General features: G+C 40.0%; 2 protein-coding genes across 2 annotated transcripts in view; one reads left to right on the top strand and one right to left on the bottom strand.

The window, feature by feature from the left end:
• Positions 1-7,087, bottom strand: part of LOC137974339 (coiled-coil domain-containing protein 130 homolog) — an 8,272-nt gene extending 1,185 nt beyond the window's left edge. The window contains exons 1-8 of the mRNA XM_068821269.1: positions 6,868-7,087; positions 6,709-6,762; positions 5,402-5,481; positions 4,501-4,556; positions 3,584-3,702; positions 2,492-2,576; positions 2,007-2,116; positions 1,251-1,449 (exon numbers count right to left, since the gene is read on the bottom strand). Of these exons, the coding sequence (XP_068677370.1) occupies positions 1,251-1,449; positions 2,007-2,116; positions 2,492-2,576; positions 3,584-3,702; positions 4,501-4,556; positions 5,402-5,481; positions 6,709-6,762; positions 6,868-6,870 (706 nt within the window). The 5' untranslated portion in view covers positions 6,871-7,087. The remainder of the gene's footprint in view (positions 1-1,250; positions 1,450-2,006; positions 2,117-2,491; positions 2,577-3,583; positions 3,703-4,500; positions 4,557-5,401; positions 5,482-6,708; positions 6,763-6,867) is intronic.
• Positions 7,088-7,151: 64 nt separating this feature from the next.
• Positions 7,152-25,000, top strand: part of LOC137974332 (uncharacterized) — a 26,110-nt gene continuing 8,261 nt past the window's right edge. Inside the window, exons 1-9 of the mRNA XM_068821257.1 lie at positions 7,152-8,249; positions 9,510-9,824; positions 11,264-11,410; positions 15,577-15,831; positions 16,260-16,532; positions 21,141-21,302; positions 22,749-22,895; positions 23,426-23,586; positions 24,319-24,538. Coding sequence (XP_068677358.1) covers positions 7,403-8,249; positions 9,510-9,824; positions 11,264-11,410; positions 15,577-15,831; positions 16,260-16,532; positions 21,141-21,302; positions 22,749-22,895; positions 23,426-23,586; positions 24,319-24,538 — 2,527 coding nt within the window. The 5' untranslated portion in view covers positions 7,152-7,402. The remainder of the gene's footprint in view (positions 8,250-9,509; positions 9,825-11,263; positions 11,411-15,576; positions 15,832-16,259; positions 16,533-21,140; positions 21,303-22,748; positions 22,896-23,425; positions 23,587-24,318; positions 24,539-25,000) is intronic.

Below are 25,000 nucleotides of genomic sequence, written 5' to 3'. Positions count from 1 at the left end.
AATCTCCAATTTTTGAGCCACTTAGCTTTGATAACGACCCAGTTATGAGCCATTAGAACCTGATAAATTCCTGGGTAGCAAAAGCGCTAATGATCCCATAAAACCTTCGTAAAATTTCGAATTTTTCAAGCCTCAGTGCTTAGAGATTATCTCGTATATCGGGTTAAAGTTTTCAGAGATAGCTCATTATGCAATGCACTTAACTGTATTTTATTCTCGGCCGACTGATTACTTAAGCAATAGAGGACGTTTTCCGTGTTTCCATAGCCTCATCTAAATATGAGGGGGAGTTGGGAAAATTAGATTATGCGAACTCTCGACTGCGTCTCGGGTTTGCATAACTGTCGAGAATTCTCCCAACTCCCCCGAGTGTTTAGATGAGGATATGGAAACACGGAAAAAAGTCCTCTATTGCTTTTATAAAATATTTCTCACAGATAATTTAACAAATTAAGGAAAATGCTGGTTTTTTGACTTCTTGATTGAAACAGATTTTCTTGATACATGCTCATATTTCCCACCAGCCAATCAAAACGCGCGTGTCTAATGACTGGCGATTTTACTCATCAAGGGGGAGGTTGCTGACCAGCGCTTTTCGTTAACACAATGGTTTGCTGGGGGTGCTCAGTCTCGCGGGCTCAGAAAACTTGGTTGTGGTCATTGTTATTTAAGGTTTTTCTCAAGGGGGCCGCCTCAGAGATGAATGGGTTAACAACATCTACGTCAGCTCAAAAACTATTTTCTATTTGTTAACGCTTTTCTTTCCAGCAATGACACTTGTCTATTTGACTTTGTCGGACTCCTGATGATTTGATTCGTCAATGACAAACCCTTAGGAACAAAAAAGGGATAAAGATCTTTCACCCAAGGGGGTTTCCAACTGACCGGTAAAACCACTCTTCTTGGTATTGGAAGGGTTAACGCGACCTTTGTCGTTCCCTGGTGCACTCAATTTAACCATGGGAAATAAACTATAGGTCTCCAGGTATAAATGCATTCGGAGCTCAAATTTGCATCACCACTCTCACTGGTCTGATTCTCTATATCAACTGAGTTGACGACGACCCGGTAATTTGGACCCTACGCTGTGAAATGACCCCATTTAAGGCAAGCTTGGAGGTAATTGGAGATGGTAGAAGGAGGAGAGAGTTATCACTTTCCTACTTGAGTAATGATGCTGCAGGAAACTAAAGTAAGCTAAAACCACAACAGCATGTAGCTTTAATAAGTTCAAAACAGCTTCTACCAACCTTCTCCGTGATATCTTATTTTCTTTGCAAGCTGAATATCCTCCAGCCTCTCTGGTACAAGAGATAAATCCAGAGCTCCCCTCTCTTTTAATTCATTGTCTTTCATCTCCTGAGCTTTTAATTCATGTTTTTGCTCCCGGAATTTCTTCCTTAACAACTGATTTAGGGAATAGTCATCTTTCCATACTGACTGCACTTCCTGTTTACAAATTTGAAGGATCAAAATAAAAAAAACAGCTACAGGGCTGTAGACCCTATTTAATGAAAAGAAGTATAATTTACATTAAAGAGCCCACCTTAGCTTCTTTATCATTTTGTGCTGACAGGTATACTAAGCTTAAATAACTGTGCACTGGATGAATGGGTGGGCAGGTAGATTGATAGCAGGATAACAGAGATTGACAGGTGCCAGCCTATGCCATGACCTTGGGGGCATCTAATTAAACATAACATTAAAATAACTGAAATACATGGAAAGGAAAAGATAAAACTGAATGTTATATATAAAAGTCCACTGTACTAGATATAATAATGTCAATACAATTCAATAATACAAAGAAATTTCAATGACCTATGAATTTCTCTGTCTCAAAAAACTCGTCAACCAGATACCTTAAGGGGATGGAGACTGATGATTTTGCAAGTTTACATTACAATTCAGCAACAATTCTATATTGACAAGTAAACTTTACTCTTCATTAACAGCAGTAGTTATGGAAGGCAACGTGGTAATCTTAATGGGGAAATTGAATTTACCTGTAGCTGGCCTAAAGTGGGTTGAACTTCTTTTGATTTCTGCTGATCTTTGACTCCATGTTCCAGCTTGAACATTGGATCTGTTGCCATCTTCTTTGCATCTTCTCTGTCTAACCGTACATTTAAGTTTATTAAAAATTTAATGCAAAAAATGGTCATTTTTTTCCTTTTGTTTAGAGGACTAAGAATAGAACACTTTGCTTACACCTCTATTTCATCCCCCAAAACCGAATTTGGCTTTCAGAATTGGCTCCACATTGCACTCAGTCAAACTGATCAGGTTGCAAGCCTTTGATGTGATATATTGCACAGAAGACAACAACATTTCATTATATGATGGAGAAGCAAAAAGATAGCCAGGAACCAGCAGCCACAAGGCTCTAAACTGAGCAACAAGGTCAGGCACGTCAAAAATGTATGTATGAACACGCTATTTACCATTAGATTAATGAAACTTTTTATTGCTAAAGTAAAAAATAGCCTACCTGTTAGCTCCACAGTTTCAGTTGCTGAGGGATCCCATCTTTCCTCTTTCCTTCTTGCACCAGTCACAATAACATAGTCACAATTCTAAAATAAAAGTAAAAGAAACAAGTCATTCAAAACAGCCTCTCGTCCAAACGTAATCAGCATATAAAGACACAGTTTACCATTTTATACAGTATATCAGGAGAGTGGAATCAATACCATTATAATTTCAATAATCAACAACCCTCTCTAGACTTCCTGGTTACAGGTCTTAGTTTATGCTGTACAATTTTCTCAGGAGAGCTGATCATTGTGGCCTGCACCTGCTATCTTAGGGTTAAAGCCTCCTTTCCAGTAACATGACTCTTCTCAACACCTAAGTTTTCTGAAACTAAGGAATGATACCAGGTGTTCTTATCTTCCCAAACCACATCTTTTGGTGTAAATGCATGTAACTGTTTCAAGTGACACAATTAATGACAGAGATGAGAGGCACACTTCTATAGTTCCAGATCTCTTGCCCTTCCACTTAAATGTCCTGAAATTGATCAGTCTTCTCCCCTTTTCCCTCCACTATGCACATCTCAAAGGAACCTTCCACATCGAAAATAGGGCACACCCTATCAATCTTCCCTGTCACAACAACATTATTATTATCATTATCTCTTTGTATTGGTGCTTAACCCTGGTCTAACCGTTTTTCTCTCGGCACTCCTGTATTTCTCACTCTTGAAAACCAACTTGTGCTTTATGTCAGCTGAAGATACTCTTGAAAGGATTAGCTTCAGGTATACGTATCTCTCTTTTAGTAATGTTTGTGTGATAAATGAATGAATGAGAAATGCATTAAGTTGGGAGAGGTTGTTGAAATGTCCATTAATTTTCCACAAATTCTTATTTCCAGTGCAATAGCCCACTTTTGATATATTAAAATTCAGTCCTAAACAAAAGGCATCATGTCGAGGCTCTGGGGAATAATTATAAGGATTTGTATGTGTTAATTCCCCAGAGCCTCAAGATGGTGCCTTTTGTTTAGGACTGAATTTTAATATATCGAAAATGGGCTATTGCACTGTATATGTATTTTTGGCTCAATCCATTAAGCTCACCTTAGGATCTGTTTCAATCTCAAAGTGGTTGTCACAAAGATGACACTTCATTCTGAATCTGTAAATTGGTGTTGTGTAGTAATTTCCAACTTTCTTCTTTTCAGCATTATAACGAACACCTGAGTGATGAAAAAGCACATAAATTTAAGTTAACATCCTCCTGGGTAATAAGGGTTGAGTGAGACGTGCAAATATCTAAAGTTAAAGCTGTTTTGATTGGTCATGGAACTGGCCCCACTCGATGTGTACTGAGCTACCTTAATTTTCGAAAATTTAAAGAAGTTCTGAATCGGCCTCCGATAATTTTTTAACACTTTGCCGATAGTTCTATCTTGGATTACTAATTACTATTCTATAATAAACAATGGGGGTCAATGAGTTCATTTTTCGAGAATGTATAAGGAAGTAAAGATGAAACATAGGGTGTTCGTGTTGCCATGGTAACCAAACAAGTCACAATAACTGGACCATTTTGTTAAGCAATAATTGGTGTTTTATATGGTACCATGTACAACATTGCTGTTATGTGATACAGTGTTGTTGACAACCATTCTAATAAGGTCTCCTAAAAGTGGTGAAACTGGTTCCAGCCACCTGAAGGATTCTTGAATTACTTTGTACAAGAAAAGATCTGCATGTGATTAAGGCAAACAGGAAGTATGGCATGGAGTTGCTCCACAATATAAAACAAGGTTATAGGATGAAGATAATGGAAGAAAAGTCTCCAAACTATCATCTCAACAAAAGTCATCGCTTTGTCCCTTTTCCTCAAAAGCATTGTCTTCACCCTCTCACATACATGTATTATTGAAACTACAAAAGGTGACTTTTAATAGGGGAATTATCTTTCATTGACTGTACAGGAGACAGTTAAATAGGAGATCAGGTAGTAGCATTTGTACAATGATTTTTATTACCCATTCCAATATGAATTCCACAACCTCCACACCAGATATTGTATGGCATCTCAAACCTTTAAAGATACCAGTAAGGATATTAACACCAGCATTCACATACAAAAAATAAGATTTCATTTAAAAATCGTAGTGAAATCAAAATTAAACAAAACTATCGTACCATCTACTTTGTTCTCATGGTCAGCTACTACACTTTTGGTTAAACATGTATTACTGACATTAATGTTTCCTTATTTTTCAACTTTTCAAAAACAGCCCTCCACAGATGTGGTCTTTAATAGTCACTTAATTTGGCGTGTTTTTGTGAATTCTATACCAACACCTCTTATTTTTACAAAATTATATTACCCAATAACAACAATATCCAGGGTTTAAAGCAACATTGATTTCATCACACACGTTGTCAGCCCTTACACTGTTTTTCTATCATTCTACATAAAATTAACAAGTAAAAGCCAAGCTACGTTTTTCTTCCTCGAGTAATAAATACCTCTTACTAACCGAGTTAGAGGTCTGTACTGAGCAAGATTTTTCCGTTGATTTATGGCCCAAGCGTGAAGTGCACAGACCATAAACTAATGGAAAAAATGAGGACCTGTAACTTACAGTACAGACTGTAAAAACGAGGTTAGTAGCTATATAAGACATTTATTACATCTCTGAGATAATAAGGTGGACGGGAAAGGAAACAAGTCGAAGTCAAGAAGAATGTTCAATTGCCACAAATGATTAGCGTGCATAAAAATAGTTGCTTTCAAGATTCAAACAGTTTCACACGTTTCTTTCAAGCAACCAGCATGAAAATCACTGTAGAATATCGCCTGATAAATTAGCCAATCATAGTGTGTGTACTATCTGAGAGATAAAATAATATTTATTACGTAACAGTTTCTATGCAAACCTAATGATGAGAATCCCTTGGTTGAGCTTCCTGGCTCTTTCACGCAATGGATGTTGTCCATGATACCTGTCAAGTGAACCCTGGCAACAAAGGAAGCAACCATTGAATCTTAAGTAAGTACTACACCTTGCATTGAACACATACATGCACTCAAAAACTGTCCCCTTTAATAATAGTGCATCAGAATACCAATTTGGAGGACAGGGGGTTTGAACGTACAACTTTGATAATAAATATTTATAACACTTTGCTAGAATAGCATGTAAAGCATATCCAAGCCATAAATAACATATCCCTCCTCCTCCCTCCCTTCAATGTTGTGTTTTCTGGTTGGTTTTTGCAAGTGCAAGTGTTGCAACCCAAAACATTGACATTGAAGGGCAGAGGGGGCAAATTTTTGTGACAGCTGCACCAACAGTTAGGGTCATAAAATAACTGAGCAGAAGTGCTGCCTTTCTCATTTCATCTGCAAATGGTTAAATTCTCAAGTTCTTTAGGATAAGGGCTAAGGGCTATAAACCATTGACATGTCGCACAATCCTGCAGAAGGGGTTTCAATAGTAATATTTTGGTGGGTTTTCCGTTGACTGTTACTACACGTCCTTCTAAAAATCGTCAAATCGCTCAAATTCACCATTTTCAGCCGCAGAAATGACAATACACAACAACTGAGGTTATTTTGAGCTTTAACATAGTCATTTCTCGATGTGAGTTTACTATATTAGGACTCTTCAATATTTCCCATACATTTCTTTATATTTCGAACATACAAACAGACACACTGTTTGTGTGGGCTCCCTATGCTCAACCCACATACAGTGTACCAGGCTGAGTCTGGGAATCAAACCCAAAAAAAATATGACAGAGTTGTTGAAATCATTACAAAAAGTGGAACTGGATCCTACTTTATGCAACATTTTCTGAAACTTATCTTACAAATCAGGGGTTTCTATAAGTACTGACAGCTGATAAAAAGCGTTGGTTACTTCACTCAGAGAAGTCGGCCACTTTTTTCCCTAAATTGAAACAAATTAAAGCCAGATTCTTTCAAACCTAAGATTAAAACGCATTTGTGACAATGACAACATGAAGTCATAAACATGATCACCAATTTTGCTTTTGAAATATGGCACGTCCTGGCAGGGCCTCATGTAAACATCACGTCTTAAATCGTGTGCAGTACTGCGTAAACAACCAAAAAACAGATAGATGGAACAGGATCGCTGAAATTCTCATGCGTAACAATCGATTTCCTGAAATTTCTCTGTTGAACAACCTCAACTAATTTGCATTGCTTGTAAACAAACCTGTTCGGGGGTCCAGTCAGGTGGATAGTACTTATTCACGGCCTTCCTTTCCCCCTGAAATAGATAAATTTAAATAAAAAGGTAACCACATTTCCTCTGTAAATAACTGAGAAATCATAAGAGAAATCAAATAGGATACGAAATTCGTTTTAAACTCACCATTCTGCTTTCCCACAGAACTCGAAATTGATCTGCAATGAACTGCAATACGATTCACGCAACGCGTATGGGTGATAACCGCTGAGAGCGGGTCACTTCGGTGGTAAATATGGTGTCCGTTTTACTTTCGATCAAAATTAACCCTTGATAGAAAACTGATAGAGGAATAAATGACAAATCCAAGGGAATCCCAAGCTCAATGTGGATATGTCACGATGTCACAGTATTACTAAAGATAATCTGGCAATGCGCATGCTCGAACTGTTGTCTACCAGAATCCGACCAGAATCCAGAATCTCCCAGAATCTGCATTGTACGCACTAAGATAATGTTGCCAAGTATAGATGTCTTTCTCTATTGTTTGTATTTGAGAAGGGTACTGAATTGCCCTCGAAAAACAGGACTGTTTCATACACACCTGGCCGGTGGTCACTAAAAAAAGTAGCTTACATGCAGTGCCATATCTTGAGATTCAAAATGATGGCGCGACACAGGTCAAATCTACGGTACGTTTCACTCTAAACAGTAGTAAGCCATGGCGACCGAGAGAGAAAAAGCTCTTTGGCTTACAGCGGGTCTTTTGTCCGGGCTGGGTGCAGCGTTTTGTATCGGGGAACTACGCAAATTTATCAGGGAAAAATGCACACGAAAGCCACTCTCCAAGATGGAAGATAGCATTCGATTGGAAGATCTGGAAGTTCTTGTTCGTTCAACAAGCTATTCTTTGAGAAAAAGTGCCGAACAAGTTGTGTTGGACAGAGCCATGAGGGAACAGAACCTGGAGTTTATCGTTAAAGCATCCTACAGCACAGATGAACTTCAAATTTTGAAAGCTGTAGTTGCTTTGGGAGTTTTGTTAAAGAACTCAGAGAAGATTGACAGAGACAGATTGATAAAACATGGGGTGTTAGAGTCACTTGCAGACTCCATCGTTAAATCAGTCCAAGTTGGATTTAAGGAACTTGCCAAAATGGGAGGGTACAATTTTCGCTTGCAGCGAAGTGCCTCAGAATCACTCTTTCATCTTATTTACGAGAATGAAGCAGCTAAAATCCGTTTGACACAAGACAACTCTCTTATTGTTGGTGTTCTTCTCAAACTGATGACTGAAACAAGAAATAAGGAAATAATGCGATGGAGCTTATTTATAATTCATCAGCTTTCTGCTTGCGACTCTTTGCGATCTCTCCTCATTGGTGATGGAGTGGTACCAACAGTGTCTGAAATGCTTGTTCGAAATCAAGGGGACTTTGTATTGATGAGGACTTGTTTGCATACCATGGTAATGTTTGTGAATAATAACACAGAGGAAGAAGTTGTTCACCTTAAGGACATGGCCAAATATGATGTTTTTAGACCGGCTGTTGTATCCCTCAGAGCTGGTAAGACCTTTCAACAGAATAATGGTTGACTGTCTGCCATTCGCTACTGACAGTCAGCAGACAGCCAATAATATATTGACATATTTCTAGGTAAAAATGAAGAACAGTCCACAGTAATAATAATTATTATTATTGTGGGCTGTTGTTCATATTTACTAAGAAATGTATCATTATATTATTTTGTACATGTAGCTCAATGGGTCAGTATATTTGCCAACACATGGTAATTTAGCCATCTTGTGAGGAAGTTTTTTTTCCTTCCCATCCAAACTGTTACATGGGGTCCATAATGGTCATCAATCTGATTGATGGGGCCATATTTTGGTGTGCTGAGAAAAACATGGTCCATGCAAATTACGCTGTGATCATTTTGTTTAGAGTAGACTAAAGTAACTTAGTCAATGTGAAAATCTAAAGAATGCTGGTTAGCAGTCACCTCTCTGCAAGGGTAAGTACTGTACTTACACTGTACATTATAATAATGGATACGTGAGGTACCTAGGTCTTCAAGTTGCCAGCCCTGGAGTGATGTGTGAGCTGCTCTCACAAGGGTCTTCTCATGGAGTCCTTCATTTTCCATAGCATGGTTGCCATGCGATGGACTAGCATCCCATCCATAGGAAAGTAGAAATACTCCTAGTCGCTTCATGCTAGAGTAACCGGAGATAAGCGCCAGCCTGATTGGCCGTCTAGGCTCATAGCAGACTTTATCATGCCTCAGTCTCCTCATAAGTATCATATCTAATTTACATGTACAATGAAATTCAACTGACTTTAATTTGATGGTGTCTTGGTTGATGTTTGGATACCTTCTTCTCCAAGTTGTAAGGCTTCTTTTAAGGCATCATCTACTAATCCCCCAAAAAGGGATATTAATATACATGTAGTATACATGAACCTTTCTAAAGAAGACAATAACAGCCAACTTACTGGTACTCCAATGTTGCAGGGATTTCTTTAGAAGCCAGTCACCTGCAGTATACTGGTGTCCATCAGAAATTTGCCTCTCACCGCCGGCCATGATTTTTACTCAAACCCTTGCAAAAGACAAGAGTGACCGATGCTTTATACTTATTAGCCCAGGCATCTACTTCAAAAGTTTTTGAAACCGCCAAGACATTGTTGAACAAATGTGGGTCTTGATAAGAAACTTTCCAACATTTTTTTTTTATTTTCAAGTGGTTGATTGTGTGCAATGTCATCAGCAGTCACATGTGAATTCACATTGGAATCTTTTTTGATTCATTTCTTTGAGTACAGATGACAGTGATCTTGTATACTGGGCTGCTGGTTTACTCCACCAATTTGCCATCCAAGACCTTCATAAAGCAGAAATATGCAAAACTCCAAACATCATCAAATCTCTGCAGAATGCTTTGTGTTCAAGCGAGGCCATCTTACAGAGGCTAATATTACGTGTTCTCAGCTTCCTTTGTGTTGGAAATCAGCCATTCCGGACCAATGTTCTTGCCTCTTCATCCCTTTTGGCTCGACTTCCAGTTTGTCTTGCATCTGGTGACAATGATATTGTCCACTGGGCTGTAGTGTTGCTTCATGACTTAATTCTCTCAGAAGGTTTGTTTTTTGTTTGCAATTTGCTGTATGTGAATCATGTGCAAAGGAAACTAAGTACATGTATTTTCAATATTACATACAAGTCAAGTGTACTTCCTGACCTTTAAACAAAAAATTATTGTATACCAAAAACACAGTTACAAAACTAGTGCTCTCTCCCCGAGTGACTTAACAAGCAGAGGAGGCAGCTGAACTTCAGGCTGGTTAAGGATGGGTGTCCAGTAAGTTCTGGGACCTTTGCTTGGACTGTAGACCTCTGGACCATAAAGCACCATCATGGTTATCAATCTCTGCAACATAGGCATAAACACCCACAGCCTTGTTCATCTAAGCACCAACATGAGTAATAAAATAGAGAAACAGGGGGAGGAGAAAGAGCAGACAAAAACTAAGAAACAATCCCAGAAAACTCCTCAAATGAAACCACTCTGCCAGTCACTTAGGACAGGAGTACAATTAGGTGATCTACACATATATGCTGTTGATAGATTTCCTGGAAAGGGGGAAGCAAGATTTCCATCGTTTTCATCTAAGCGTGGACACATGACAAGAAAACATGTTTTTTGAAGTTTGAGTTTGGCAGAAGTAAATATAAGCAAACTATTGCACGCAATACATGTAGTTTGACTGAAAGTATTTGAAGCATACTTAATCAGATCAGGGTCAATTACTTAGAAAAAGTCTTTGATATCTAGTCTTGACGCCATTCTAGGAAAACATGAACATTCCTCAAGCTTCGAATGATTGAAGACAAAACTTGTCATGTTTGCAGCGAATTAGAGCATGTTTTCCCCATGACGTGTCCATGCTTAGATGAAAACAACATCATAAGCGACAAAATTGACAAAAATTTTCTATGGTGACTCTATGATACTTGGAAAAAATCTGAGTGCTCCTTGCATGAGTAAAACCTACAAATTTCTGATTAGTAGTAGTTTCAACTCCTACAAAGGCACACTGGGGTTTTTTCTGAGTATCCCTGATTTTCCATGGAAAAAGTTAATGTTGATGTTGTAGTTAAAATTCTCCTTGGTTAAAAAATTTTCAAACTACAGGGCCAAGTTGTTGAAAGCAGGATTAAGGTGACCCGGGGTTATCTTGTGAAATCTGACTTTAGAAATGAAAGCTTAAAAAGCAAATTCAGTTTAATTCTTTGTGTTTACAATTTTAATGCTTTTGAAGAAGAGAAAAAGAAATCCAGATTAAAATTCAACCCTAGGTTAGCGGTAATCTGCCTTCGAAACAACTCGGTCCAGTAGTTTGTGTTTTACTTTCCTTTGTTTCAGATTATGATAGTGTCTATAAGACAAGGAAAGTAAAAAAAAGGCTTGTCTGAAAAATATTTAAACCTAGAAAAAATTTTAACTACAACATTTATGAAAATACCCACATTTATATTGTCATTCCCTAACATATTGTAGTTTGGCCTTTTTGGATAGGATCTCACACAGCGAACCGCATGGCGGCAATGCGAGTGCTGTCAGCAGGTAATGATGTCATCAAGTCTCTTGTTCCACTGGCCTCAAGGACAGACAACATCTTAATTCGCTTGGTTGCCGAACTGCTTGGTCTGTTTTGTACAATGGGTGAGTTAATCTCTTTATAGCCTTGAATTCTGTCTTGTGAGTTCTTCTGTGGTGGAAATCTTTTAAGTTTTGTTTACAATACAAAAGACAAATTTGTAGATTTATCGCACTGAATTTTTGTGTCTACTGTACGTGCACAGCTAGACACAATGCTGTTGAGTTGTAAGTTCATAAGTAAGTAAGGTGAGATTTCTCCACTACTCATCAGAACCATTGAAAAGTCTCGGTACCGTCAGAAGTTTTTGTGTGCTGCTAGAACTGTAGAAAATCAATTACAAAACACATAGTCGGTGCAGGGCACTATGTAGCGTCAAGCTTACGTTTGTCAAAAGAACTCTTCAGTGGTTTGAAGAACATCTGTACACACTTTGAATATGGAGGTTTTTACTCAAAAGCTCAGACACCCGACTCTTGTTCAGCAACCCAAAAGACTTCTATGCAAATTCTCAAAAAAAGGAACATAATTTAGTGATTTATTTATTTATTTATGAATGTTCTTGTCCTCAGGGACTTGGCCAGACCACATAAACACCAATTAACCAGTATCCCAAATAACAGCACATTTTCACCGATCATAAAGCAGTTTGTGCTGTTAGTAGTAACTTGCCTGAATCCATAACCCAAAGTGACTTACAGTAGAATAAATATCACCCACAACGCCCTCCCTACGTCAATTATTTAAACTGCCAATCCGCAGTAGAGACGACATGCACTCATTGAGTGCCTATTTTTCAAAATGGAGGCAAAACTTCTATTTTATATGTGACATTGTAACCTGTATTTGTAATATAAAGTCAGCATGAAAAGTAACATGGTGCTGGGTGCCCAGGAACATGGGGCTGGAAACACCAACAACTGGGTTAGTAGAACACCAAAGAGCCTGCTCTACCACCAACCCAGTCACAAGGCCCTCCTGCCAAACCCAGCTCCAGTCCTGGCACCTGTCACACTGAACTGGAAGAATGGTGGAGAACCTACTATGTAGATAACAAGTAATAAAAAAAGGGGAAAAGGAGGGAGGAGACACGAAAAAAAGCAAGCTACACAAAACACCCTGTCCTCTGAGCCCAGTAAAACTATGACCACATGCAAAGGCGCACACATAGTCGACATCAGTATACTGCTGACCAAGTGAATGCTGCAATGCCCTGACATCATGCTCAGAACTAATGGCCTCTCTGCCTACCACACTGTACACCCATAAATGCCAATGCCACCCCAAGCACTGATCAAGTACACTTGCTCCTTGTCTTTAACTAAGTTAAATTACATTTGAACCTATTTAACGCAAATGGCGGTTGGGTGACCAGGAACAAGGGGGCTGGTACTGATGACCCCAAAACCCAAGTAGGTAGAACACCCAAGAGCCTGCCCTACCTGCAACCCAGCCACATGTCCCACCCACCATGCTGAAAAAACCTCAAGTCTGGGACAGCCCAGAGCAATGGGGCTCATGACTAAAGCTCTGGGCACCAAACATGATGCACCCAATCTACAGTAGTGTGAGAAAACTCAAACGCCCTAACTGCAAGGCAAACTGAATGGAGACCTGGGTAAGAAAGCCAAATAGAGTTGGTACACATCACGAAACCACCGGCCTATAGTCTTCATTAGGTGATTAGGGACAACCCCAGGCAGCAGCTGTTGTGCCAATTTAGAAGCTGTGACCACAGGGTAAACTGCACAGTGGATGACAACTGCTGCCGGGGTAAGGGGCAGTACAATGCATACTTAATTGACCACTCCCCATAGGCGCTTTTTAGGGCCAGTGAAACACAATCAAGGAAATGACAGAACAGAACAACAACAACAACAACTGTAAAGAATCACAACTGCCAGAGGCAAACAAGTTGGCTATTTACAAGTGCGGTCAAGAAGTCGAACTAGGGACTTCCAAGAACAAATTCAATGAGTCGCCAGGACGGGTCTTGACCACGGATCTCAAGGCAAGTGCCCTAACCAGTTGGCTGGGCCATGCAATGCCAAAAAGTTACCAATGTCCACCACTGGGCAGATAACATTGTTGCCTGTTGCCAGTCTGTCTTTGAGCACTTGGTGTGTATCTGCATACATGTGGGATCTACCAACGCATCAGTCTGCACATCTAACTGCTATTTGAATGCTAGGGTGAAACGGCAGATTAGTTGTGAACTTGCCTTCACAAAAGAAACATACAAAACTGAGAAAACAGGCTGCACATAGCATGACATGGTCCCTGGAGTTGAGATCTAAGGAGTGCTGAATGACTTGGAGTAAAATTAATAGCAATGGGAAGTTGTTTTAAGGCGGACGAACCTTGTACCTGTTTTATACCTTTTAGTCAACATGGCTGTAGATGCAGACAATTGACAGGATCAGGCAAACCTTTGTGGCTGTCCCAAGAACACTGCACTGAAGTACACTTTGATGGAAGAGTGGTGGAGGCTGTCAGCCAATGTTACAAAACACATAAGTGATTGTTCATCAGCAGGGAGAAGAGCCCCATCGAGACTCATACAGCCATCCTGATGGCAAAAATTGACATAGTGATGCTGGGCTAACAAGTACACACAACGAGCTGGGTGAGGAAAAAATGGCATCTCTCGGTGAAGTGACTCGCAGCACTGTCTGGAGGGCTGGAAGGATTGGTATTGGGGATAGCTCAACTAGTTGGGCAGGTGCAGGAATGGCTGAAATTGGAAGCAACAAAGAGCATCTGTTACCACAAAGTGATAAAGCAGTGAAAGGAAACGAATGGTGCACTGCTAACAATGCTCAATAACGCAACAAAACCATTAAGCCCGTATCTCTGAAAGTACAAGAAGACAGCACTGCCACCACAGACTTATGGTTGCATAAGAACTCAACCTGCCTAAACGCCCATTGAGGTCCCCACAAGTACGCTGCCACAACAGTGGGAAACAGTTCCTTGTATGCAACTGACAGGGTTTGCTGCGAGGCTGACCAAGTGCCAAAGAACCACTGGTCATTGAAGGTTGCTTCATAACCTAGAGAACCTGAGGCATCAGACGAGACTTGGAAGTCAGGAAGGGGGACCTATTCTGGCATCAGGAGGAATTTGAAGCCATCCCAGCTTTGAAGGAGTTCTTGCCACCAAGTCAAAGTTAGACGAAATTCCTGGTTCAGCCTAATGGGGTGGTCATTGTGCCCTTGGCAGGGGAGGGTGATGGGGAGCATGAGCAAACATTGTTGGAAGACTGAAATGGGCAGCCAACCCTTCTTGAGTGGTCCCCATCACATGAGCTAGAAATGTCCTGTAGCAGCATTCCCTAAAGAGCCAGAGGAATTGTCAATTATTGTTCCAAGGGAGGCAGTAAGGAGTGCAGGCACTGTAGCCCTGGCTAGCTGACACCATTGTGGGGAAGACTGCTGAGTGCTAAAGGGTACTGGAGACCATAAATGAAAATTATAAAGGTCCAAGTTCATCGGGGACCAATATGACACACCAGTGTCCTCCACATCCTTTTGAACGGCAAGATCATACTCCAACCAAGCCAGACCAAGTGATCGGAGAGCCATTTGGATGGTCAAAAGTTTATAATTATTTGCTAAGGTCTGGCTATCAATGAGGGTAGGTTGCACATGTCACCATTTGAAAAATTGAGAAGGCCTTGGTCCAAGTTAAAATTTCCTGGATATTGACACCTGTCAAAACAAGGTATCAGGTGACCAGTATTACATGACCATATTGCAGGCTTAAGTTAAGAGCTCATCGAGGTCAGCTGTTTATTTTTAAGTTGACCTCTGACCAGGTACTGGTTTTCGGTCGATCGCAGGCTCAAGCCAGGTTAACTTTTTGTAGGAATAAATAACCCCGGGAGCTGCACTTTTAGTCTTGCTAAATCTATATTTTTTTACCGTGTATTCACCACAAGGAGAGTAGGAGAGCATGGAGAGTAGCAGAAAACTTTAAAATGCAAAATTACACAACTCAACACAAGTGAAAAGTGTTGGCGTATGCAAGAGAGCAGTAAAAGCCTGTATGCCCCTGTCAGGTTGTGACTGTCCCCAGTAATCTGAATGGAAAACCACTGGCCCACAGCCTAAAATTATTGTCTTAAGTGGTGTAATAAATAATCAATACATTACCAAAAATTCCAAGAAATTTCGAATGGAATAACAGCAATTACTGGTACACATACTGGTAAAGACTCTTTTTGTTCCAGAAAATTTGCAACGAAAAGTTATTGAAGATGGTTGTCTGAAAGCCATCCTTACATATGCAGTTTCAAGTGATTCAGAGCTTCAGCTGTGGGCATCAGCGCTTCTGTTAAATGTGGCTATGATGTCGGATGAGGTTAAGGGAGAGATCATTCAATTGGGAGGGCTGAAGCCTCTTATGGAGCTGGCAATTGGCGATAGTGACCACCCGCGCTGTGCTACACATGCTGCCAAGACACTTGTAATGCTTGGTTTTCTCGGTAAGTGGCAGTGTTTTGGTACATAAGGGCAGTTGGCTCATTGACTCCAAAATCCTCTCCCCCCTCCCCATCCCCTTGGAGGGGTTTAAGCCCTTACCTCCTACCCTTAGATTGATAAGAAGTGTCATTGTAGAAAAATGGAAAAAAGTTTTAAGTGTATCTGGTGTTAGCCATGGTAAAATTTATAAGTGTCACCATTTGAGGCAAATAATTTTTGGATAAAAATAATTGAAGATGTAATTGTTCATTTAATTTGTTTCCTTCTGTACATGATCACCTTTTCAGCTTGTAGTATCTTTTTTCGGTTCCTAAACAAGAAATTTGGCCATGCCACCAGACTGGCTGGGAAGAAGCTTTCAAAAAAGCATTATTATAACCTTTAGGAAATTCTCTCATGGTAGATTGTGTCCATGTTTTATTTGCAATAGACACAAAAATTCCTGTATCCATCAAATCATTTGGTTACAAGACTGGTGATTTTGCTAGTATTTACATCAATGGCAAAGAACACAGTCCCAATAAACCTGGCATCAATGTTGTGGTGATGGACCTGATGACTTTTCAAGTGACTGAAACAGCATCGTTTGACACTGGACACAACAAGGAAGCAAGTGAACAACTCATTGAATGTATCGACATGATACCTGTAGGGTCTTTGGTCTTCATGGCAGTCAGGGGAGAGGCAAACTTTTTTTTATCTGGTAAGTATTAACCATTGAAAGGCAGGGTGTTGAGAAATTTTAGGGAGCCGGGATGACGCAGTGGTGAGAATACTCGCCTCCCACCAGTGTGGCCCAGGTTTGATTCCCAGACTCGGGGCTCGGCGTCATATGTGGGTTTAGTGTGTTGGTTCTCTAGTCTGCGGCGAGAGGTTTTAATCCAAGTACTCTCTGGTTTTTCCCGTCTCCTTAAAACCCAATCTATGATTTGATATGAGTTGATTTTGTTGATTTGATATCTGTACAGCGTCCCCCTTATTAGTTCACCAGCACTAAATATAGTTGACACTCAAGTTCATTATTATTATTACAGTAACTATTATTATTATTATTATTATTATTATTATTATTATTATTATTATTGTTCATGTTCCTCAGCTCGATCTTCATGCTGGTACTGTTTATATACTCTAGGGAAAGCTACAACCTATAGGTTCCTCAGGCCTCTAGTACTACTTTTCTTAGTAACCTAGTATTTCCAAGCAACACTGCTTTGTGTAGGAGTGCTATCTTGGGTGTCACTCCAACCTTCTTCGGATGACTGGCCAAATTTCCAGATACAGTCCCCAGTGCACCGATTACCACAGGGACAACAAATGTCAGACTTTGTATTCCACAGTCTTGCTAATTCTTGCCTAAGGTCTTGATATTTTGTTATCATTTCTCTTTCTTTCTTGGTCACTCTGACATCCCTGGTATGGCAGTATCGATGATAAAACACTGCTCGTTCTTGTTAAAGAGTTGTTTAGTTACCGTTACATGTTGCATTACTTGGGCTTGTGTTTAATATAAAGAATTATGCAAATGCCCTTTTAGCACTGTTTATTTCTGGAATGCTGTCCGATAATGAAAAAGATATGGAATTGACTGGATTCGAAACAGAGGATCGATAATTCAAGATTCAAGATTACAAACGAGACTAAAGAAGTGCCAAATCGCAAATGACACATCTATTAAACAAGTTAGCTAGGGTGTTGGAAATCAATGAGGTGTTACAAGAACAACAGGAAAATACCCTAATGGTAATGAACCGTTTGGAAAGTGCTTATCCCCCCAAAAATGATGAAGGTCTTGCAGAGAAAAGTAGCGACAAAGCTGACGATTTGGTTGAACAAATTGATCGTGAAACTACGTATGCTCATTCAGTACTGGCATTGCTCGTGAAAGTTAAATCACGCCCAAGTTCTGTTGCTGGTAGCGAAACGTCGCAAAGAAGAAACAAAAAGAAAAGGCAGAGATTCAAGCATGATTACGGGTGGATTGGCTGGAATGGGAAATCAAACAGAAACGTGAAGAACTACAACGCCAGGAAAAGGAACTTGTCAGAGAACGTGTCAGAGATATCAGTCAGATGTACAATCAACGTGTATCGTTTTCTCTGGCGAAACATGCAGATCGACAAAAAATTTTAAAAGTTTCTTTGATTCGTGTTCAGCGGCTGCTGTTGCCCTTTTTGTGCTCAATTTACTTGGCAGAAGCATGCTGGAATCCACCAAGATACTTACCCTCTAGCAGCGATTACAGTAAAGAATCTTTGTCATATGGATGACCTCATGCTGTCATTGGATTCTGTAGAGAAGGCCTTAGAAACAAGATGCCAGTTGACCGAGATGGGTGATAAGGCTGGGTTTCATGTAAGAAAGTGGATTTTGAATCTCACAGAGGTTTTAGTGGATGTTCCCAAAGAAGACCATGAATTTCCCGTGACGAAAATGCTTGGCATGTCCTGTATTGCAAGAGATGACCAGTTCCTGTTTCATTATTCACCTCCCGTGAAGGACTTTAAATACACTATTAAAGCAGAATGTCCTAAGGAAAACGGCAACGTTTTTCAATGTGCTTGGATTTCTCTCCCCTTTCATAATTAGAGCAAAAGTGTTCATGCAACAGGCATAGTCAGACACATAAGCATGGATGAAGCCCTTCCGTCCAAGCAAAGAGAGCAGTGGAGAAGCTGGTTCACCAAGTTACCCCTCCTTGGCGAGATCAAGATTCCTCTATGTAAAAGACACTAGTACAAAGTAAGCCTTGATCACCCTGCATACATTCTCTGATGCGTTCGAAAGAGCTTATGCCGCAGCTGTCTACAGTTGAAATGAGTACCACCAGGACCGAAGTATAATCAGCCAGCTCATTGGATCCAAGACCCATTTAGCTCCGTTAAAGACTCTGAGCATTATAAGGCTTGAACCTCTGGGCATCACATTTTGGGTGGACAGTCGAAATGTCGGGTATTGGGTACAAGGAAAGAGCTGCGAATGCAAACCCTTTGTTTAGCACCGTGTTGGTGAGATCCATGAAAACTGTAACCCTGACCAATGGCATTATGTACCGACAAGTTTGAATCCAGCTGATCTTGGCACCAGAGGAGTGGCTGCACTAGAACTGATCGTGAGTATGAAATGGTGAAACGGACCTGACTTTCTACACTGCCCTGAGGCTGAATGGCTTAACTCCAAATTTGATAAGCCGTCGCGTGAAGCACTGACTGAGGTCAAATCAACGTCCAGACAGAAGTATGAGAGTTCAATGAGCTACAACGTCATGCAAACTACTGGCCCAGAAACTCGAAGCAGAGACAGACAAGTTCAAATAAGGTAGAGTGGTGTTGAGACTCCTCAAGTTACTCAAAATGGTGTAAAGTCAAACCGAAAAGAGAGTTGGATGTTGGATTATCACTGGTGCACATGAGAAGCCTGCGATGGACTAGCATCCCCTCCAGTTGGTAGTTAAAATACTCCTAGTCGCTCAATGCTACGGAAACCGGGGATAAGCACCAGCGTGTTGGGTCATTGGCTCCGAAAGCGCTTACCTTACCTTACACGAGAAGCCCAGCCAGTGCAGTAGCAAATGGCTCCATTGCCACAGATCTGTCTCCAGATGACAACAAAACCTTTCTCTAATTGTGTAGTTGATTTTGGAGAACCATAAACATGCTACAGAACAAGTTCAGGAAATCACAAAACCAGCTGTTCAAAGTACGATCGTCTTGATTGACTACTAATTCTTCATATTATACACAAGCCTGATTAACGCAACATGTAATGGTAACTAATCAACTCTTTAACATTTTCCTCTCCCAAATTTATAAGTGACACTTGAAATTCGTTAAAATCGTAAAAACAAGGTCAATGTTCAAAATTCATTTCTTAGTCAGTGTCTGCAAATTCCAACAGAGAAATTCTCGGAATGAATTGCTTGAGGATCTTATCTCCAACTCAAACATCAACAACCCTCATGAGCTGATCACTGCCTTGATATGTGTTTTCATATGCCCAACTTTCCACTCTTTTCTCGCTGCACCCGGATCAATGACCATTACTACATCTCCAACATTGAGAGTCTCCTTGGGATAGAACCACTTTTGACTGGAGCTAATATGGGGTAGGTATTCCTTCATCCAATGACCCCACACATCAAGTTAACTCTTGCACTCGCCTCCAACATCTCCGTGGATTGAATGACGTGCTATCCACATTGTCGGGAACAAAGTCACCGCCCATTTTACTGATAAGGAAGTGATTCCATCTGAGTACTGGCTCATCGTTCAGGTCATCACTCAGAGTGGTCAGCGGTCTAAAATTCATTAAACTTTTGACTCCAATGAACCTTGTTTGCAGTTCTTCGTCAGTGATATCTGGATCTTTTAAAATGGCGTAAATGGCTCGCTTTGATGACTTGATCATCGCTTCAAACATACCTCCAAAGTGAGGAGTAGATGGAGGGTTCCAATACCAAGTAACACCTTGATTGGATGTCATACGCTGGACCTGATCGCGATCCAGTTGACTGACTAACTTTTTCATTTGTTTCTTGGCGCCTATGAAATTCAACCCATTGTTGCTCAGCATTTTTATCGGCCATCCTCCCCTTGCAGCCATTCGCACAAATGCACTGAGAAATGCATTGGTCTCCAATGATGTTGCCATCTCCAAAATGACAACAGTAGGTTTGCAAGAACAAATTAAAACAAAGACAGGTAGCGTTTAGCACGAGGTCATCCACAACCTTGAATGGTTAGGTACGGTCCTGTTCAAATCCATTCCCATATCATCAAGCTGTTTGAACATGTCAAGCCTAGCTTCTTCTATTGAATCTAGGAATAATGGCATTGTTGTTCCTTGTCTGTGATGTTGAAGGCTTTAAAGTGATTGCCCTTGAACGAGTTTTCTTAATATTCATGAAGCGTGCATATACAGTTTCAGGGTCTTTTCAAACTTCAAATTAAGGAAATTGTTTGTATGCAACGTTACCACCATTCCACTTTATTCTCGTTGCCAATTTAATGTCCAGCAGGCACATTACATACTTCACATTTGCTTCTGACCACACTAACAACTGTCACCTACTCATTTCTAGACTCTTCTTTAGAACATTACATGACAATACCTTATATACATAAGTTTCCCGCCACACAGTGCGTCTTGCATGAATTCACACCATTACACCCATTATCAATATTTTACAGACTCTACACGTACATACCATATCTCAATACTGTATTTTCCCTTAGGCTGTCACCCCCATGTATGCCAGTAAATTTTAAAAGTTCAAATTCTTGACTGCAAACCTTCTCCTTTTTCATTTCAGACAAGGCAAAGTTGTGTCTCAAAGATGTTGGGATTGAAGATTATGATTTTAAAACTGGTGAACTTTGGTCATTCTCTGGATACAAAAACAGAGATAAAGGAATGCCAGTAGCTTTTCTGCAAGGGTTTGATGTAGTGGAATTGGAAACTTCTCTCAATTTAGGTAACTACTAGACTGTGAACGCAGACGTATTTCCGGCGGTCGTTTCTCTTCCCTGAAAAGGAAAGCAACGACCGCCGGCTACTGGAGACAAGTTCTTCCCCACATGTTGATTACCAATTTACACTCCCTCATTTGAAGGGTTTATGCACCATCACTGACATGCAAGTGAATTTTTTAGTATTGTGTTTTGTCAACTTGTGGCCAAATATTTCTGAGCAATAGACTACAAAATTACAGTCGAACCTCGATTATCCGGACCTCGATTATCCAGATTTCTCGATTATCCGGACTTTTTCTCTGGTTCCAATTTTGTCATGAATATTTATTAGTCATCATCAAGATCCCTAGCCATATTCTTTTTAAAACTACAGCGTTGAAAAGTAAAGCAAACGCGAGTTTGTTTCTCTTTCACCTCAAAAAGCAAAATAAAGCAGCGCTGTCACACGTTGTAACTAATGCAGAACTTTCGAATGAGTTCTGATTGGCTTAGAGTTGCTTTGTTGCTAAGTGAAATTTCACACTCTATTGGCTCATTTGGCAAACAAGCTACACTACGTCACGAATGTATATTCATGATCATCGTGTCCTTGAAGTGTAAGCGATCCGTTCTTTCGATAAAAGAAAAACAGGCTATAATTTTGCGATTAGAGAAAGAAGAAAAAGGAACCAATTTGTCAGCTGAATATGGCGTTAGTAAACGGCAGATATCTGATATCCGCAAGAGCAAGGAAAAGATCATGGCGTTTGCCGACACGTGTACAAGTATTCACAATGGACAGTGAAGATGTAGACCATATTGTTTTCCAAACAATTAAATGTCGCTTTCTTAATGTAATCAGTTTTTGTTCCTCATTAATATTCATATTCTCGATTATCCGGACCCTCGATTAACCGGACTATTTCGTGTAGTCCCAACGAGTCCGGATAATCGAGGTTCGACTGTACATTCTTTTTTTTTTTGCAAGACAAAAATTATTCCTAGTCTTAATGTATTTAGTCAGGGTTTTTCATAGCTTTTCAAAGTACTGGATTTGATGATGAAAGTGCCGGTCATGGTTCTTTTCCTTTGTAAGGAAAAGTCCAAGTCTAAGAAGAATAAAAAGAAAAAGGAAAAAAAGATGCCAACAAATCTACAAATTTACAGCATCAAAGTACCGGATGTGAAATGGTAAACCACCAGACCAATCATCGGGCCTCCGACCTCAAACGACAACCCTGATTAATAATTTGATGTGTACATGTATTTGCATACAGCCTTCAGGGGTGGAATATTTTAAAAGTTTAAGTTCAAAATAATTGGCATGATTTATCAACACCATGTGACAGTGACACAGTGATTTACTCGCGACATTCCTCATGCATGTATCATCATCGCCTTACCTCGGATTAGTCTCCTTGATTTCAGTTGTTTCCATATCTTTAATGTACTTTATGATTATATTGTAGGTTATTATACCAATGAACAGGTTCAGGGATACATTCTGTTACCATTGATTGAACTTTTGATGAGCACACCTGCTTCGCTTGCCATTAGTAAAGTGTCGGAACTTGAGCTTCTCACTGTGCTAGCAAGACATGACAATCATAAAGAAGGTATATCTTTTCCAGATCTCTTAACAGCTTGGTTCATATGAGCTCAACTCCAGCCTCCCTTTTATTCAAAGGCCTGGTGGCTGAGAACAGAACTGTAAGGTCCGATTTACACAGTACAATATTTGTCGCATGCGACAAGCTTACGACAGGCCTACAACATGACTTACGATTTTCACAGTGTTTTAAAACATGTTTTTAAATGCTACGACATTTTTTCTGATGTACATGCCAATTGTAAGTCATGTCGTAGGCTCGTCGTAAGCTTGTTGCATGCGACAAAAATCCTATCCCTAAATCGGCCCTAAAATGGTCTATTGGGCTTGCCTTTGCACTTCCGAACCTACCTGGCATGAATACATCGAAGTGTGAAAAACTTTAAGCAAACTATTAAATTTTATTTGTGGATGGTTCCTTAGTTCCTCTTCGCTTGAACTCCTTTTGTACTGAAGTTATTCATGAAATGGATTTTTCTATATTCAGCGCTGCCTTTTGGTTCAGTACATTTATCATTCACTTCCTTGCATTTTCAGTCATGGTCAACTCAGATGGTTTCATGGATTACATTGTGGAACTGATTGACAACATGTCCAGGAAGACTGCTGACCAGCTGAGGGCCAATCCACTTGTGATAGCCCACTGCATTGGTGCCATGAAGATCTTAACTGCAATTAGCATTGCAGAAGAAAGCCATGTAATATGTTATCATGCATATGTCTCACGTAAAACATGCACTATGGATGGCCAATGATTTATTGGGCTGTCTTCTACAGTACAACCAATTTGAAGTTATTGTCTGCTTTCCCAAGTGTTTTGATCGCCAAAAATGCAACAAATGTCTTACCAAGGTGGTTTCCTTTAGCTGTATCCTGGCTCTTCATTAATTTTATTAAATTTTTTTCAATTCAATTTGTGGCCTCTTTTTCTTTGTGTTCAGGCCAAAAAGGCACACTGAAAAAAGGTCCATATTTTGTGTACAGCTTCAAACTTGGTTAGTAAGGGATATTTATGTTAGGTTGTCTGGCCAAAGACCAGAGTACCTTCTGTGTAGCATGAAATTTGTTCCGATTGTCGATTTTTGATGTTTTCGGAAACAAATTTTTGCAGCTCGGGTCGACTGAAATTTCCACTGGGAATTAATTTTTACGGTTTTCTTTTCTCTTCAACGTTTAGTACTTTTTTTGGTAAATACCCCTCAGTCATCGAGAACGGGTGGAAAAAATGTGGCATCCTGGAGGCCTTGGGATGACCCGTTAGAGCAAGTTTAACGTGACCTTTTGATTGACTGCTTTGAGTTCGTTTCTTATGCCTCAGAGACATTTTGTTTGTGGCAAGCTCCATTTGCTATTCAAAGGTCTCTGCTGATTAGTCAGCACAATAAATAGCACTGCAGAAATCTACTTTTTATGTCGATCATATTTTCCAGGAGAGGTTTGCTCAACATGGTGTGTTACATGCAATTCTCACCCTTCTTTGCCTGATCAATGGAATCCAGCTTAATCACCTGAATGAACGGGTATCAAATGCATCTGGTCTGGCAAAGATTGACAAAACAGATAACTGGGGAACTGATGCAGAAGTTGGGCTTTCTATTACACATGCTTTGGCATCACCTTCAGAACACGTTTCTGCCATGGCAGAGGAGGGTGGGTATTTTCCTTCTTTTTGCGGCGTTGACCACAACTTGTCTGTCTGTCTGTTTGTTTGTTTGTTTGTTTGTTTTCTAAGTTCTATTCCAGTTTAATTCCTGTGACAACTTATAATTTATTGACACAATTGTATGGAGCTTAAGCAGCAGCTCATGACCTTGAAGCGTTTTAAGTCCTGGCCAAATGCACGCAACATTTCAACACAAGATCTTGCAGCAGCTCGGAAAAATACCACGCAACTCGCAAAATATTCGCGCATATCATATGTTAAACCATCAAATTGTGAAATGAATGTGTGATATAGTGGTTAAATAGTTTAATGGTAAACTAACACTTGAACTGTATCACGATTTGCGAGTTTATGTGATTAGTATCGTGTTGCTGGTGGCTGTCATCAAATTCAGTTATTGGTGAATTGCTCAAGTTGGTTTTGGTGAACTCTTTCATTTTAATATATCG

Source organism: Montipora foliosa, chromosome 10 (genome assembly GCF_036669935.1).
Source record: "Montipora foliosa isolate CH-2021 chromosome 10, ASM3666993v2, whole genome shotgun sequence".
NCBI lineage: Eukaryota > Metazoa > Cnidaria > Anthozoa > Scleractinia > Acroporidae > Montipora > Montipora foliosa.
Note: the sequence above shows the minus strand (reverse complement) of the source record. Positions and strands in the feature narration are given on the sequence as shown.